Genomic DNA, 15,665 nt, shown 5'->3' on the forward strand with positions numbered 1-15,665 from the left:
AGTTCAGATGATATGGCCCGCCTCAGGAAACCTTCCCTGACAGCCCAGGCTTCCCTTGTACTCCCTCGGCACTCCACACAGGCTCGACTCACTGACATACTTGCCAGCCTCTCTTCCTACACCGAGAGCATCCTTTGAGTTGAAAAGATGCTGGCTGGCAAGGCAACTTACTCATCTTTAATCCACAGCACCTGGCCAGTGCCTGACACAACTTAAGTGCATTAGAAATAAGCACTAGATGGATAACAAAGTCTCAGAATTGTGTGTGTGAATCCACAGGCTGGGGTGCTAGTTCACCCTTCTGCAATGAACAAAACAGGGGCAGGGAGGTCATGTGACTCATCTCTGGCCAGAGTTCCTTTCCCCAGCACCCAGGAAGCGCTCTTCAGAGCTGCAGGAAACTTGTTTTTGCTCCTTGCATACCCTGTTTTCTTTCTAGATCTTCACAGTTGTCCAAAGAGGTGAGATAACTGCACAGTCGGCTTCCTACGAGGTCAATGTTATATTATAAAACAAGACAAAACAAAAACAAAACCATAAGAGCAGTCTCCTTGCTTGGTCTAATATGCAAAATGACCAGATGAGAAAAAAGCTTTAAAAAGATGTTTCCAAGCACACTTTATGCTTTGGAAGACCAAAGCATAAAAAACAGAAATTGTAACCACGGCTATTTACGGGGCCAGGCCCTGTGCAGAGCATGTTCTGTGTAACTGCTGTTCATCTATACCGCTGTGTTGTACAAGGGAGCCATGAGCAAGCACCACCAAAGGACAAAGCCGGTAAGCAACAGACCAGAACAAGGACCGAGTCAGTGGTACTCGAGCCCAAGATGTCTACACTTCCTCATACTCGGTCTCTTCGACTTAGAAACAATGTCCGTATGTCCCAGTGGGACAGATCTCAGACACTAGCACACGGCGTCTGTTTCCTCTGACCTAGAACTGACTTTTAGCTTTGACGAAGACACCCGGCACTGGACGAGCATCTCTCGAAGATTTAGAAGGCCATGGAGTAAGCTGAAAGACTGGGCACGGGGTTAAAGACACCTCAATTAAAATTCCAGCTCTGTATCTTTTCTTCTCAGCTTCTTCCTCTGTCAAATGGGGCTACTGATACCTATCAGTGAAGACTGGAGAGATGCCAAATGCAGCGGCTGTCGTATGCCTAGACACACACTAGATGGGAGCTCCTGACTTTTACCATTCAGTGCTGTTGTCACTCACCTAGGGTTTTACCAGAGGGAGAACGTGTGTAATAGCACGACAAGTCCAACTACAGCCGAGACTTCAGGGTATCACTTGATCCACAACAATGTCTGAGGGTGCCAGACACCAGGCCACTTGGCTGGCCTCAGCTTGCTTAGAGGAAACATGAACGTTCTGGAAACACACAGATAACCGAAGGCATGCCTCTGAAGTGGCAACATCACAGACACTATTTTGAGTGGCTGTGAATGGGCTTTTATTGATTTAGTAAAACCCAAAGAAAGGTATCTTCGCAATGTTACCGGATCCTGTTCCTCCAGTACAAAGACTTCCACTCCATGGGGATGACCTCAAAGGGGACATCATCAAGGTATTACCAGATGATTGCTCCCCTCCTTCCCAGAAAGCAGGATTCGACACAAACCAACACACAGGCAAACAAATAAAACGACAAAAAGCCCCCCCCACCAAGACAATACTCAGCACGGAGAGTGTTATGTTTCCCCGGAGACAGAGCCCAGTCCCCTTGTCTGTATCAAGATTCTCCAGTGGGCGCTCCGCCCCTGCTGCCTTTGCCTCTCACCCCTGCATGGACTCGGCCAGGCTGGCTCCTGTTCTCCCTGCTGCACTGGAGCTCCTCAGTCTCTCTACCGGAGTCCAGTCTGTTCTCGAACAGTCTGCTCCCTCACTTCTGTGACACGGGCTGTTCTCTGCTTTCTCCTCCCACACCACTGCTCCCCCTTCCTTCTCGGGTGCCCCATGGTGCGCGTTCTACAGGATTCTGTTCTGGGCTCTCCTCCTTCTTCCCCGCTCACGGGTTTCATTTAGTGCACAGGAACACTCACTCCAGCTCTCACCCCAGCTTCAACTGCTCCACTGAGTTCCAGGTCTCGCATTTCCATGGCTCTCTGGAACGTCTCCCGCGATGACTGTAACAATTAACTTTTACTGAATGTTCCTGAATGTGCAAAGCCAGAGTCCCCGAACTCAGCTGGGTGCCCATGTGGGTTTTCATGCCGTACTGTGGCTTTTTACCATAGCCTTCCCAGAAGACCAGCTTTGAAAAGACATGGCATTATCGAAAGGAATGGAACATGGTAAGATGTTGCAACCATGAACTATCTCGAGCTAGTAGATCCTGAGGTTATCTGACCGATGATGCCACACACTGCTGTTTCTCTTGAAAATTTAATATATTTAAAACATCCAGTGGTACCCCTGTGAGTTGGCTGTGGCCACAGAGGGCTTTGGCACACATTAGGGCCCTGGTTCTAACAAGCCTAGCAGGTAGGTCTGTTGTCATCCATGCCTTCTAGATGGAGAAATTACACAACTTGCCCAACAGCACAGAGTTCGTAAGTGGCATAGCCAGGATTTGCACCCACGTGCTTTGGCTCCCCAGCCCACACGCTTAACTTCAGATACGCTGAATCTCCTGACACTTATATTTTAAAATCTACCCTGACTTACCTTCTCCGAAACCAATCATGTTTCTCAATTGTCTATTTTTTTTCTTTAAGGGATTTATTTATTTATTTGACAGACAGCGGGAGAGCAAACACAAGCAGGGGAAGCGGGAGAAGGAGAAGCAGGCTTCCTGCTGAGCAGGGAATCCAGTGCGGGGCTCAATCCCCGGGTCCTGAGATCATGACCTGAGCCGAAGGCAGACACTTAATGACTGAGCCACCCAGGCGCCCCCCTTGCTTGTCTATTTTCGTTCCAGTCCCGGTCATGGGACCTAAAGTAGAAAGGGCACACAGAGGCTTTCAGCGTTCCTACCAGTTGGCTTTCCCATCTCTGCTCGCTGTAGTTGGAGGAATGCTATTCCTGAAACCTTCCTTCCTATCTCCAGGTAGACTTTTAGATAGCTCTTTTTTACTGAAACAAAACCAAGAGAAGGATTTTTTTTTTTTTAACTCCACAGGATGGGGCACCTAGGTGGCTCAGTTGGTTAAGTGTTTGATTTTTGATTTTGGCTCAGGTCATGACCTTGGGGTCATGAGACTATGCCCCGTGCTGGAGCCTGCTTGAGATTCTCTTGCTCCGCACCAGACCCCCACTCCTGCTTGTGCATATGCATGTGTGCTCTCTCTCTAAACACCCCAAAAGCCAAAAAACAAACTCCACAGGAAATTTTTATGCACAGGTCAGGTTTTAAAAAACATGGTGTATGTTCCATAAATACTTGTTTGATGAATAAATGATTAAATTCCGAGTATGACTACCTCAGGTTCGAATAGTCATGATCAAATACTGATTCCTAATAAAATTTTTGCTATACATAAAAATATCCCCCCCCCCTTTTTTTTTAACTAGCAATTGCTAGCCACATGCGTGAATTATAAATAAGCCCTACACTGGAGGAGATTATAATTTTATTTTCCAAGGCACCTAGGTTCAAAACCTTAAGGGCCATTTTCATACTCATTAATGCTTCTGTGTTCCCAGACTTAAGCCTTATAGCCAGCTCTTGTCCATTTTGCCTTCAGAACCTCTCCTGAATCTGTTCCTCAGCTATTTCTATCAGGCTTTTTTTTTTTTTTTTTTAAAGATTTTATTTATTTATTTGTCAGAGAGAGAGGAGCGAGAGTGAGCACAGGCAGACAGAGTGGCAGGCAGAGGCAGAGGGAGAAGCAGGCTCCCTGCCAAGCAAGGAGCCCGATGTGGGACTCGATCCCAGGACGCTGGGATCATGACCTGAGCCGAAGGCAGCTGCTTAACCAACTGAGCCACCCAGGCGTCCCTTCTATCAGGCTTTTACAGCACCTGAAGTCTCAGGCTATAATAACCTCCTGGGTGGTCTGTTACAATCCTTCCTCAGTCTCCTCCATCCGCTGCAGTGCTATCATTTTATTCCTAAATGACCGCTGAGAGTGTATCTAAGTCCTGCTCATAAGCCCCGAGTGCCTGCTGCCAAATCCTTAATTCAAGACTCTCTACAGTTTGCTCCTGACCTACCTCTTCAGTATTTACGTTTGCATGCATACATTCATTCATTTGACATCTACCACAAAATGTCTACCACGGACAATGAGGAGTTGAAGGTAAGAGTAAGGTGACTACAGCAGTCCCTAAGGAGCTTGGTCTTTAAGAGGGGAAATGGAATATGCACAGAAAAAGCTCCAACATAAGGGACAGTAAGTGCAGTGACTTCCCAGAGGAAAGTGTATGGGAAGTCAGAAGGTAATTCTGACTGGAGGGTCAGGTTATCTTGGAAGAGGCGGCATGTGATTAGGTCTTGAAGGCAAGGCAGAGCTTCAACTGATCCAAGAGAACAAAGATCACTACAAAAACACAAGCATAGGAGGAGCGGTAAGAGTGTAAGGGCCAAGTTTGGTTTCCACACAGCGCGTGTGATGCAGACTAAGAGGTAGAGCCGAGAAGGGAGGTTTAGGGCTAAATCCCAGACAATTATGAATGCTTGACCAAGGGTTCAGACTTTGGTATTTATTCATTCAACAAGTATTTATGGAGTAAGAACAACAGGCCAGACTGCGGGTTCAGGGCTGGGGATGAAGTGGAGAGCATGACAGACACGATTCTGGTCCTCCCGGAGCTCACACTCTAACGTGAAGGAGATAAAGATCCATTAAAGATGCCGAACCACAGGACTGTCCACATTAAAGCTGTACTTAAGAATATTCTGGCATCCGTGTGTACTAATTACATTGGGGAAGAAACAGAAAGGAGGCCATTTATGACATTAAGTACAAGGACGGATGAGGCACAAGATGGGGCAGTGGTAATAGAGGACATAAAGTCGTGGAAGTTATGAAGGAGAAAGAGTATCAGGCTCAGTGCTTGAGTGGACATAGTCAGAGGAGAGGGAAAGCAGGGAAGAGGGAGATGGAAAAATGAGCTCTAAGACTAGAAAAAAATCAGGAACAGTGAGGACTGACTGGGAAGGGGTATGAGAATGCTATTTCTGATGATGGTAATGTCCATATCCTGACAGAGGTTTGGTCACACAGGTATGTGCAATTGTCAGAACTCACCCAATGGTATACTAAACGTGTATACATGTGAGCACAAGTAAATTCCACCAAAAAAAAAAAAGCCCTGGAAAAAAATACTGCACTTAAGTTAATGACATGCAAGCTCAAGTGTTTGGGTCGGGGGGGGGAGTGTATGATAGCTATAATTTCCTTCAAAATACATTATAAAAGATGGATTGACGTACAGACAGATGTGTGATAAAGCAAATAGCAAAATGGTAACTTCAGAATTTCATTGGGTGGCATATGGTGTCCACTACGATTTCAAAGCCTTTTTTTTTTTTTTTTTTTTAAAGATTTTATTTATTTATTTGACAGAGATCACAAGCAGGGAGAGAGAGAGAAGGGGAAGCTGGTTCCCCGCCGAGCAGAAAGCCCGATGCAGGGCTCGATCCCAGGATCCTGAGATCATGACCTGAGCTGAAGGCAGAGGCCTTAACCCACTGAGCCACCCAGGCACCCCCGATTTCAAAGCTTTTTGTTTGAAAAATTTTATAATGAAGTATTGAGAAAAATTATTCTAAGCATACAATTTTGAGTCTGGGTGACCAGAAGGACACAGGGGACACAGAAGCAGATGGTGCAGGAGATGCAGGTTTGGGAGGCTGGATGATGAGCTAATCAGGGGCACAGAGGTCTGAGGAACCCACGGCATCCAGGTGGAAGTATTTATCAGGCAGTCAGAAACACAGGACTAGAGTTCACTTGTCCTGCTGTGCGACTGCCTACACATCTTTCTGCCTTCTTGCATTCCCTTCCACTGAAATCCGTTTTCTTTGGTAAGCTTTCTCTGACCACCCTGCCATCTTGCATTCAGCACTGTAAGATTAGTTTATGGCATTATTCATGTATTACTAGAATGGGAGTTCTCAGGATAAGCAGAATCTTACACAGACTATACATGATTTCATGAAGCAATTTTCAAATAAACAAATGCGCAACACCTGACCTAGTATCCAACTATCTAGTTCTTTACGCTCACACTCATTCTTGGCTCAGAAGGTACAGTTCCGTTTTTAATTTCTGAGAAATACATACTTAAAAGGCGCTCTTTGGGACACCTGGGTAGCTCAGTCAGTTAAGCTTCTGCCTCTTGGTTTTGGCTCAGGTCAGGTTCAGGGTCGTTGAGATCAAGCCCCTCATCAGTCAGAAGGAGCACAGAGCCTGCTTAGGCTTTCTTTCTCCTCCTACTTCTACCACCGACCCTATGTGTGCACAGGCACTCATATGTGTGCCCTCTCCCAAATAAATAAATCTTAAAAAAAAAAAAAAGGTACTCTTTGCAGTGGAAAACACAACTTACACCTCAATTACAGACCGAAGTGAAACTACCATTCCCAAATTCTTAATACACTTGACTTTCTCCTTAGTAGCTCCTCTTTCAGACTTTATCTGACATTTTATTTTGCAAGGACTCTAAAAAAGGGAAGAAAATGGTTGTCCTTACGTGGTGAAACGGACCTTTCTGACCTTTTTCCTTCTCTGACTCTGAATTTCTAATTTTTTTTTTTTAAAGATTTAATTTATTTATTTGACAGGCAGAGATCACAAGTAGGCAGAGATGCAGGCAGAGAGAGGGGAGGAAGCAGGTTCCCTGCTGAGCAGAGAGCCCGATGCGGGGCTGATCTCAGGACCCTGAGATCATGACCTGAGCCGAAGGCAGAGGATTTAACCACTGAGCCACCCAGGCGCCCCATGAATTTCTAAATTTTTATAAAATAAATATATTACTTTGATAATAAAGGGGTAGCTTATTTTTTACAGAAAACCTTTAATGACATGGTCACCAGTCCCTAAGTACAGCTGCTAGAAGATTTCTCGAGTTGCAGGAAAGAAGTTAAACCAAGGTGGCTGGTTTCTCTTTCTTATCGCCTCAGCAATCAGTGCGATCCCTGAGGTCAGGAGCTATGTCCTGCCCAGCTCTGCACCTCTCTCCATCCACTGCAACATTGGGCCCAGCAAACAGGAAGCACTCACATAGTGAAAGAACATGCATTTGACACTTGGAAGAATACCAGTAAGTGACCCACGGAGGTTAGTGCAAAGCCACTAGCTTGTCCCATGAACTTGGTCATTATTTCCCTCATTTTGAAGATGTGTTTCTCAGAATGAACTCAGAGAATACCTCTTCATCTCTCTCAATTGCCCCAGGCAGACAGCGCTGCTCAGTGAAAGAAACCAAGTTTGGCTCCTTCTGTGAATTCCAAGTTCAACGGGATCCCTAAACTTACGCTTAGCATGATGGGAGAACAACTCTATTAAGAAAACCCAGGAAAAATTAAGGTTGCCCCTGTCTTTGCACCAGAGAAACTCGGCCACTGGCCCTATTTTACATCTCATGTCATTCCATCAGATTGGCCTCGCCACGCTCCCCGCTGTTCACCTCAGCTGCCTAATTCCAAGTCTGTTTACTACTATCATCTCTTAACCACCACACTTAAAAAAATGGTTTACCTTTTCTCCTCTGTCTCTTTCTCTGTCTTTTTCCTCTTTTTTCTTTTTTTTCTCACCATGCCCGTCTGTGTGGAGGCTGGGCAGTGGCTGGGGAGGGGCAGCGGCTCCAGGGTGGGGGATGCTGGGAGGAGGGCCAGGTGCCACTGCGACCTCTCCCACGGTGGCAGCTGCAAGGCCTGAACTTCTCTTGGACTTGGAGTGCCGCCTCTCTTTATGCTTCTCCTTGTCCTTCTTCTTTTTGCTCTTCTTGGACTTCTTTTTCTTCTTGATTTCCCGGTAAGAGTCGTCGATGACTAACTCCCCAGCCTCTAGCTCCCCACCAGAGGACGAGTCCGATTCTACTAGAATAGGTTCCAGTCCTGAAAGATCAAGGTTAGCACTGTGGGATTCTGGGAACTGGGAGCCATCCGCCCCACAGCCTTCGGGGCCGGGAGAGGAACGCGGGTCTGAGGAGGACTTGTGCTTCTTCCGGGCTGTTTTCAGAAAGCTCTGTAACTCGTGTCCTAGGAGTAAAGCACCTTGCTCATCCCGAGCTGATTTCTTAGAGGATTTTTTCACAGTCGCTTGTTGAGAGGGGTACTGAAAAGGCTCCTCATCAACTGAGCTGCTTCCCTTCTCCTTTGGTGAGAGAATCAGTTTCATCTTCAAGCCATCGGGCTCTCGAAGGGTCAGTGTCTCTGTGTTCACATAGAGCGGTTTCATTTTTTTGGATTTGTGGGAACCACCATCCTCCAGGGACAGCTCCCCACTGCTTCCACTTACTTTCTTCCTGTGGTGTTCCTTTTTACTCTCTGAATGACTTGAAGAACTAGAGGATTTCTCCCCCGTCTTTTTGGAGGGCTTGGAGCCTGTTGCCAGCGGGGAAGTGATGGCTTTCAACAGGTCCATGGCTGTATCGGCAGACTGCGGGCTGGACTTTTTCTTTTTCTTCTGTGACGACTCCAAAGACGAAAGGTCTGGAAATAATCAAAGAGAGTAATGTCCACACGACAAACCAACTTCCACCAAATTTCCTCTCTCACCAAAAAAACTCAACTAACAAGAGGAAGAGGCTAAGAGAAATGATTTGAGGGAGGCCCTTCCACTGATTCCTGATGACGCCCATGTCCTTCTTGGCTCAGTAGATGTTGCCTGACCCTGGACACAGTTCTTGCCACTGAGTTCGCTTCACTGAGTCTTCACAGCAGCCAGAGAGGGGAGACCCAGAAGAACGGACTAAGCTGCGGGATTATGAGCAGTTACAATTTAGGTTACACTGCAGACAGAGTGTCATTTGCTTCCACGTTCAGGACAAGCCCGTTCTAGTAAAGGGTTAGTCTCATCAGCTGTGCGCATAAGAGAGCTAAGAAAAACTGGTCTTCTGAGTGGATAGGCACTGGACTGAGAGGTAACCCACAGGTGCAGGCCAGAGGGCCCAGGACTACATATGGCAAAAGGGATGCTAGGTAACAATGGGCAGAAGATAAGTGGATGATTGGGGGGAGAAGGAACCTGGTACCTGGTGTATCACAAATGAAGACTGTTCTTCTATGCTGAATCCTCCAAAATACCAGCCCTCCACCTCTCTCCTCCTTCACACTGGTTTATCGGCACTCAGAACAAGAACCACTGTCCTGTTAAATAGGCCACTGAGTCAGCAACATCTGGATCCCTTTCCCCTACCCCGACTCCAAGAACCAGTGATGTGCTCATCCCACCTGCTGCCCCTTCCCCTCCTCACCTCCATAGTAGTAATCATCAGAGGAGTGCTTCCTCTTCTTCTTGTGCGTGTCCGTCCCCAAGAAATAAAGCTCACTATCCTGGAATTGAAGAGGAAGAAGAATTGACCACTGAGTAAGATGATGAGGCAACAGCAGTTTGGAACCAATTTTGTTCTTTGATTTCTGACTTTGGAAAACAAAGTAAAACACAGGAAAACTTAAAAGTAGACAGCGAACGATGTTTCTCTTTTAAAGTTTTAAAAACACGCTTCTTTCTTCCAGTACTAGGAAATAGGACGTGAGATGGTTAAAAACTCTCCTAACTCCTATGTTTAGAATTTACCTTTAACTTCTTCTTGGAAGAATTTCTGACCTGAGCAGCGATTTCTTCCTCTTCCCTTAAAAAATCTTTGTAAGAACGTTTCTTTTCTCGTTGGCTTCGGCCAGCGGCTAGTCCCGTGTCCTCAGAGCTGTGATCACCATCAAAGCAATCTGAAAGCCAGATTCATTTGGGGAAGGAAAGGAGAAAGGCAATTAAGTGACAACCAGATCACCATGTATGTAATGCAACAGTCCCTCCATTTCCAAGTTAAAATCACATCTCAACAAGTCCACTGGAATACTTGGCTAGGATCCAGGGGGACAAGACTATTTCTTGATGACCTGGCTGCAAATACAAGAACCAAACCTGAAGAAACAATGCTTCCACGCTATGCAAAGGCCCCGTGTGCATCCTCAGACATGGTTTCTTAGTTGTGATTTGGCAGGTGGACACAGACTTGCAGAGGTAAGGCTGAAAAGAATAAGGATTCACGTGCTGTGCTGCTCTGTGGGAGTCCAAAATGTGATTCCTATCCCCAGACTCCTGCACACTGGAGCTGGCAAGGACCACGAGTGCTGCAGGGGATCGCCCCAATAGACTACAGAGACTTAGAGTTCAGACTCTCAGGTTGGAACCCTGTCCTGGTTTTCGCTTCCATGGGCCCAGTCTGGGGGATGATGTGGAGGCTGGGTGTCAGAATACTGCTCTGGACCATCACTTGGGAGTCCAGGCTGTGGTGGCCAGTCCTGGTCTCTATGTCCATGGGCTGCAGGGATTGAAGAGGAAACCCTCTTTGGAATGCTGCTCAGATTAAGGGGTCATACCTTCTTTCTTCACGGAGTCATCATAAGCCATGGCGGTCCTGCAGGGCCTTTGTGAATGTGTCACTGTGTCCAGGCTCCTTCCGGTCTACAGGACCAGGTCTGAGAAACAAAGAAGGAAAACCCTCCTGTAATGCGAAATCACTGTGGAGAAGCAACCTTCCAGATGGAAATGCGTAGTGATCCAAGGGCAGCAAGATACAGGGAGTGTCTTGTCACCTCCTCATTCTGTTTGTAAATATACTGGGGCTGAAACTGCAGGAAGTGGTACTAGGCTTAATTTGATTTGATTTATGAGTTAGAGTTATGATTTGGTGAAGTATATAGAATACCTCCCATGTAATAAAAAATAACTCAAAATGAGAATTCCTGAAATGCCAACAGGACTGACAACAGTGAGATGGCAAATACTGACATTAAGTCAGAGGGACAGGTTCAATATGGTGACAAAATGCACAGATAAAGCAGGATGCAGAGGAAGACAGATTACAGCAAACATTCCAGACCATAAAGTCCTACCACGTGGATCGGTGACAGGCTAAAATCTATTGTATTACAGTTTAAACAGAAGTGATAACATCATAGGGATAGTAAAGACACTTAGAGTGTAATTTTTTGGTATGCATTTTGTTTGCCTATATGAATTTGCTTAAAACTGTAGACATGTAAAAGCAAGGACACTTTTTCCATTAGTTGGTCACATGACAGCTTTCAAGGCTGTCAGGCCTTTTTTAAAGGTTAGGTGAAAATAAGAATTATCATTTGACCATTGGTGGTGAAATTTTTATGATTATTAAGGTTTTCATTGATTTGAAGAATTCTTATAATTTAAATGTTCTAAATATTATTTTGAATTTGTTAAAAACAGTTTTTTGGACATTCAAGTTTATATGTCACTTTGACTTTGACAATGACAAGCCACAGACTTGTCACAGCCATAGAGTACACAGACTGTACTCTAAGGTAAAGTTCTTCAGGTATTTTAAGGACAGAAAATGTCACAAATCCTACAGGAAATCTTTACAGGAAATTTAAGAATGACATTCTAAATATATTGAAAATGTTCTCATCCGGTTAGTGAAATGCTTACAAAGTGATCAGATTGCTTATTTATTTACATTTTATTTTACCTTCATCACTACATGGGGAATCTAGAAATGCTGAAGGGCTCTTCAGTGAGACATTGCCAGTCCCTTCATGTGGGTATGGTTAATACTGAAGTATGTAACTCTTGTGAAAGAAAATCTGATTAACAAGAGAAACTCTCCTAAGAGTTACATTTAAAATAAACGAAAGGAAAAAAGATTTAATTGCACAAGTCAGATAAAATCCAGTGCGCAGACATGCCTAAGTTGAACAAACAAAGAGAAAAAGCAATTACCAAGAATGTTTTATAAGGAACGTTAAGAAAAGTAACATAAAAAAGCATTTCTCCACTTCCCTGAGAAGGAGAAGGAAGAATGGACTTGGTCAAAGCTAAGAGAATCTAGAGTGAAGCAAAGAAACCAAAGGGATTGAATTATTTTAGTGATAAACCAGAGAACTGCTTGCTCTGAGGGCTTTTCATAGGAAATGAAGGGGATTTAAGGTCAGAGCTCATGTAGAAATATGAGGCAACGTACATCATGTAGCTAGTTTTTCATGCCCCAGCATTCTCAACTTTCTCAAACAGAAATTACTGCCCTCCCTTTCCACACAAGTGGTGCTGACTCCAAAAGTGGTGAAGGAAGGGGGAATGTCATAGGGAATCATGTGCATTCATTTGAAAATCTTATGCCCTCTCACTGGCACAATATACTGACTTTATTAGAAAAATGTATATAGGTCCCATTAGTTTTCATAGGCTGGTAATGCCAAGAAATGCCACAACTTGAGACCTGAAGTTAAATGTTTTCATGCCAAGTAAATTTTGGCTACAAATGTTTGATAAGGAAATACTCTTAAACATTCAATGTCATAAATATGGCCACTAACCTGTCGTCAACAACAAGAAAATGCACTTCTAAATGAAGCAAAGGCAGGCCCTGAGACTTACAGGCCAGCTTTCTTTTTAGTAACATCAAAACTGATATAAAACAGAGTCGAACAATCTAACAGTCAGAGCAGGAATAAGCATTTCCGAAGACAGTATGAGAAAGAAAACCATGATGTGACCTCTGAACCACAAAAAAATGTTCATGGTTTCTTAACTGACTGCTCTGAAAAACTACCAGTGGATTTAAAAAGTTGTGAAAAGGAACAGGAAATCAGGAGTTGATCTTCAGAGGCACAGGCAACAGAGAAAACACGTGCTGGTTTGAGCACTATGTATTGGAATTACGCCTGCTGCTGTTGAAATTGTCATTAAAACACTGAAAAGCATTTTAGAAATTACAGGATTAAATTACCTGTAGAGAAAAAAAAAGAGCGGGGCCTGAAGGCAAGGCTGGATCCCTAAAGAACTGGAGCAGTCAAGAATTTAAAGAACTGAAATTGAATGCAATGGACTACGCCACTCACAGCTTGGGCAGGCTGATGGACCTTGAATTTTTAGGTTCTTTAAAATCAAGATATTATTGCAGCTCAGGGGTTAGTTTTGGTTGCTGACTCATAAAGGAAAGATGAAACCAGATAAAGAAGTCTCAAGCAATAGTTTGGAAGAAAGGCAGAGTTAGGACAACATTTATATTGGATCAAATGACCCCCTGATATTTTTTCCAGGTCTTGAATATTATCCATGGTAAGTTCAGAGTTTAGGGTTAGGCAGCGCATTGTGGGATTAACGAAAGTGAAAAACATTAGGTTTGATTTTCACATTAGAAAGCAGAGGCCATAATTACATTAAATGTTGGCAAAAGTAAAATAGGTATTAAAACCCATTCTCCTGAATTCCATCATTTTGGAGTGTATAGAATTCAATGTTGTCAACTTCAAGAGGCAGGGATAGTTTTACGATTATGTTCCTCTTAGTGTGCTAAGAAATGACAACATACGTGAAAATTCATTATTTAATGTTGGGTATGGAGGCCAGAAACATGCCATCACAAAAAATGTGTACTCATGCAATGTGCAAATTGTTGAATGGCTCTTCTGGGACTCTTCTTCAGGATCTGAAAAAGGGGAGGCGGAGCTGCTGTTCCACGTGTAGAGAAGCATTTTGTTCAGGCACAGCTTTCGGGATTACCAACGTGATGAATGAAAACGCGAAAATCATCAGGCATAGTACTTTCTTATCTTGCAGATCCAAATGATAATTATTGGGGAAAAAAAAAGAGTTTCAGAAGGTGATTTGTTTGAGGTAATCTGAGCCCCAGCAATCGCTAACAAGCTTCTTCATTCAGGAATGTAAATGAGTGTTGAAAAAGAGGGAACATATTAAGCCCCTGATCTGAGCAGTAAGCAAAATCCTGAATTCCGGGTCTAGTCCAGGAATGAGAGCCTTGTTCAAGAGTCGGGGTTCTCTTCCAGCACTCCCTCCACGAACTCCCATTGCCTGGCCATGTAGAAAAAGGAAGGAAGGTGCACATCCAGCTGTTGCCAGTTTCCAAATTGTTGCTGTTACTGTTTACTTCTGGGAGAGCGCAGGTGCTGTCCTGTCATTTTTGTAGAGATCTCCTCCAATCTCAGAACACCGAGACTCCGAATTCCTGCCACTGCCTTCTCCAGGAACCTACCTATGCAGCACTCACAGCCCCTGCCAGCTCTGGAAACTGCGGAGATCCCGACAGCCTGGGACGGGGATTGAATCCTATCACTGCAAGGCAGCTAAGCGGAACCACGACCACCGCACAGATCGGCTGGCAACACACATTTCCAAAAAACCCACCAATACAAATTTTGACAAGCTTTTGTCCAATCAACAGGCTTTCCTTTGAGGTTTTTTTTTTTTTTTTTTTTTTAATTTGTTCTGCTATAAGGGAATATAATCAGCCACCTGCTTAACCCGCAAAGAGAGGGGGAGATGGTGCTCCTCTGATGCATAATATAAAGTAAATCTACAAGTAATAGCTGTTGGGGGAAACGGGCCTGTACGGAGATCGCACTACGAAGGCACGTTCCAACTGGGTCGCCCGCAAAAAGGACACACAACACCGGGTTATTTATACAGAGAGCCCCCAGGACCACCGCTTGTGCGGTCCTCACGCAAACCAATGGGATTCTCCCGGCCGTTTTGCAGCAACAGCTAGTTCAACAAAGCTCTGTGAAGAGGAAAAGAAGAAAGCTCCTCGCATCCTCTCCAGCCAGCCGAGGGCCCTGCCCTCCCGCCGCACCGACCCCGTGGCCCTTTCGCCTTGACAGCCCGGGGACCCCGCGCCTCGGGTCCCGAGCCGCACCGCGGCCCCGACCCGGTCCCCGCGTCCCCGGCGGCCTCCCGGCGCCCCCGAGGGCGGAGACGGCCCCGGCAGGGGGAGGGGCGGCCCGTGCCCGCAGGCCCCCGGGGCGGCCGCACGCCCCCTCCCGGCCCCGCAGCTTTCCCGCCTTCCCCATTTGAACAGCTCCCGCCCGCCTTCCTTCGGCGGCCCGCTCCAGCCCCTTCCCGGGGGCGGACTGCGGCCGCTACTCCAGTCCCCGGCTCGGCCTCTGGGGTAGGCCGCACCGGGCCTGAAGCGCCCCAGCGGCGGTGTCGCGGGCCCAAGCGGCGGGTGGAGGCGGGGCGGGGCCGCTGCCGCCTCGGGGAGGGGGCCCAGGCCGGCCTCGTGGGGGCTCCGCTCGCCGCTACCTTCACTCGGCTCGCCCGGATCCCGCCTCAGCGCCGCCGACCGCCGCCATCTTGGAGAAGGAGAGAAAAGCGCGAGCGGCCAGGGAGCCTCAGTCGAGCCCAGAGCGCAGACTCCGGCTGGGGAAGGGGAATCCCGCTCCTGACAGAGTGCCGAGTGCATCGAAAGAAGCGCGCCGCTGGCTGAGCCAGGGAACCCGAGTTGACTGAGAATTTTCGGTGGGGCCAGGCTTGGGCTGGAAGCTTTCTGAACATTATAGCGTTTAATCCTCACGGCATCCCTGTGAGGTAGGTTTGGTCACATTTTGCAAATGAGAAACAGGCTCAGAGAGGTTAAGTGACTTGCCCAACCGCACACAGGTAGTCTTCTGATTCTTAATGGGCGCTCTTTCCACAAGACCCTGCTGTTTCCTTCGGGATATTTTTGTACCTAAATTCTCTCTCTGAGAAACCTAGATCATGCAGATTAATA

The 15,665-nt window shown here is 46.1% G+C and overlaps 1 protein-coding gene across 4 annotated transcripts in view; it reads right to left on the reverse strand.

The window, feature by feature from the left end:
- The window catches only part of HMGXB4 (HMG-box containing 4), a 31,901-nt gene extending 16,619 nt beyond the window's left edge, over positions 1-15,282 (reverse strand). The window contains exons 1-5 of one of the 4 annotated variants that reach the window (XM_032346457.1): positions 15,197-15,282; positions 10,501-10,599; positions 9,728-9,846; positions 9,375-9,453; positions 7,655-8,610 (exon numbers count right to left, since the gene is read on the reverse strand). In XM_032346457.1, coding sequence (XP_032202348.1) covers positions 7,655-8,610; positions 9,375-9,453; positions 9,728-9,846; positions 10,501-10,531 — 1,185 coding nt within the window. In that variant the 5' untranslated portion in view covers positions 10,532-10,599; positions 15,197-15,282. Of the gene's footprint in view, positions 1-7,654; positions 8,611-9,152; positions 9,268-9,374; positions 9,454-9,697; positions 9,847-10,500; positions 10,600-15,196 lie in introns of those variants that run through there. The other 3 variants (XM_032346456.1, XM_032346459.1, XM_032346458.1) reach the window with 3 other exon arrangements.
- Between the last annotated feature and the right edge of the window lie 383 nt (positions 15,283-15,665).

This window comes from Mustela erminea, chromosome 6, assembly GCF_009829155.1.
Source record: "Mustela erminea isolate mMusErm1 chromosome 6, mMusErm1.Pri, whole genome shotgun sequence".
NCBI lineage: Eukaryota > Metazoa > Chordata > Mammalia > Carnivora > Mustelidae > Mustela > Mustela erminea.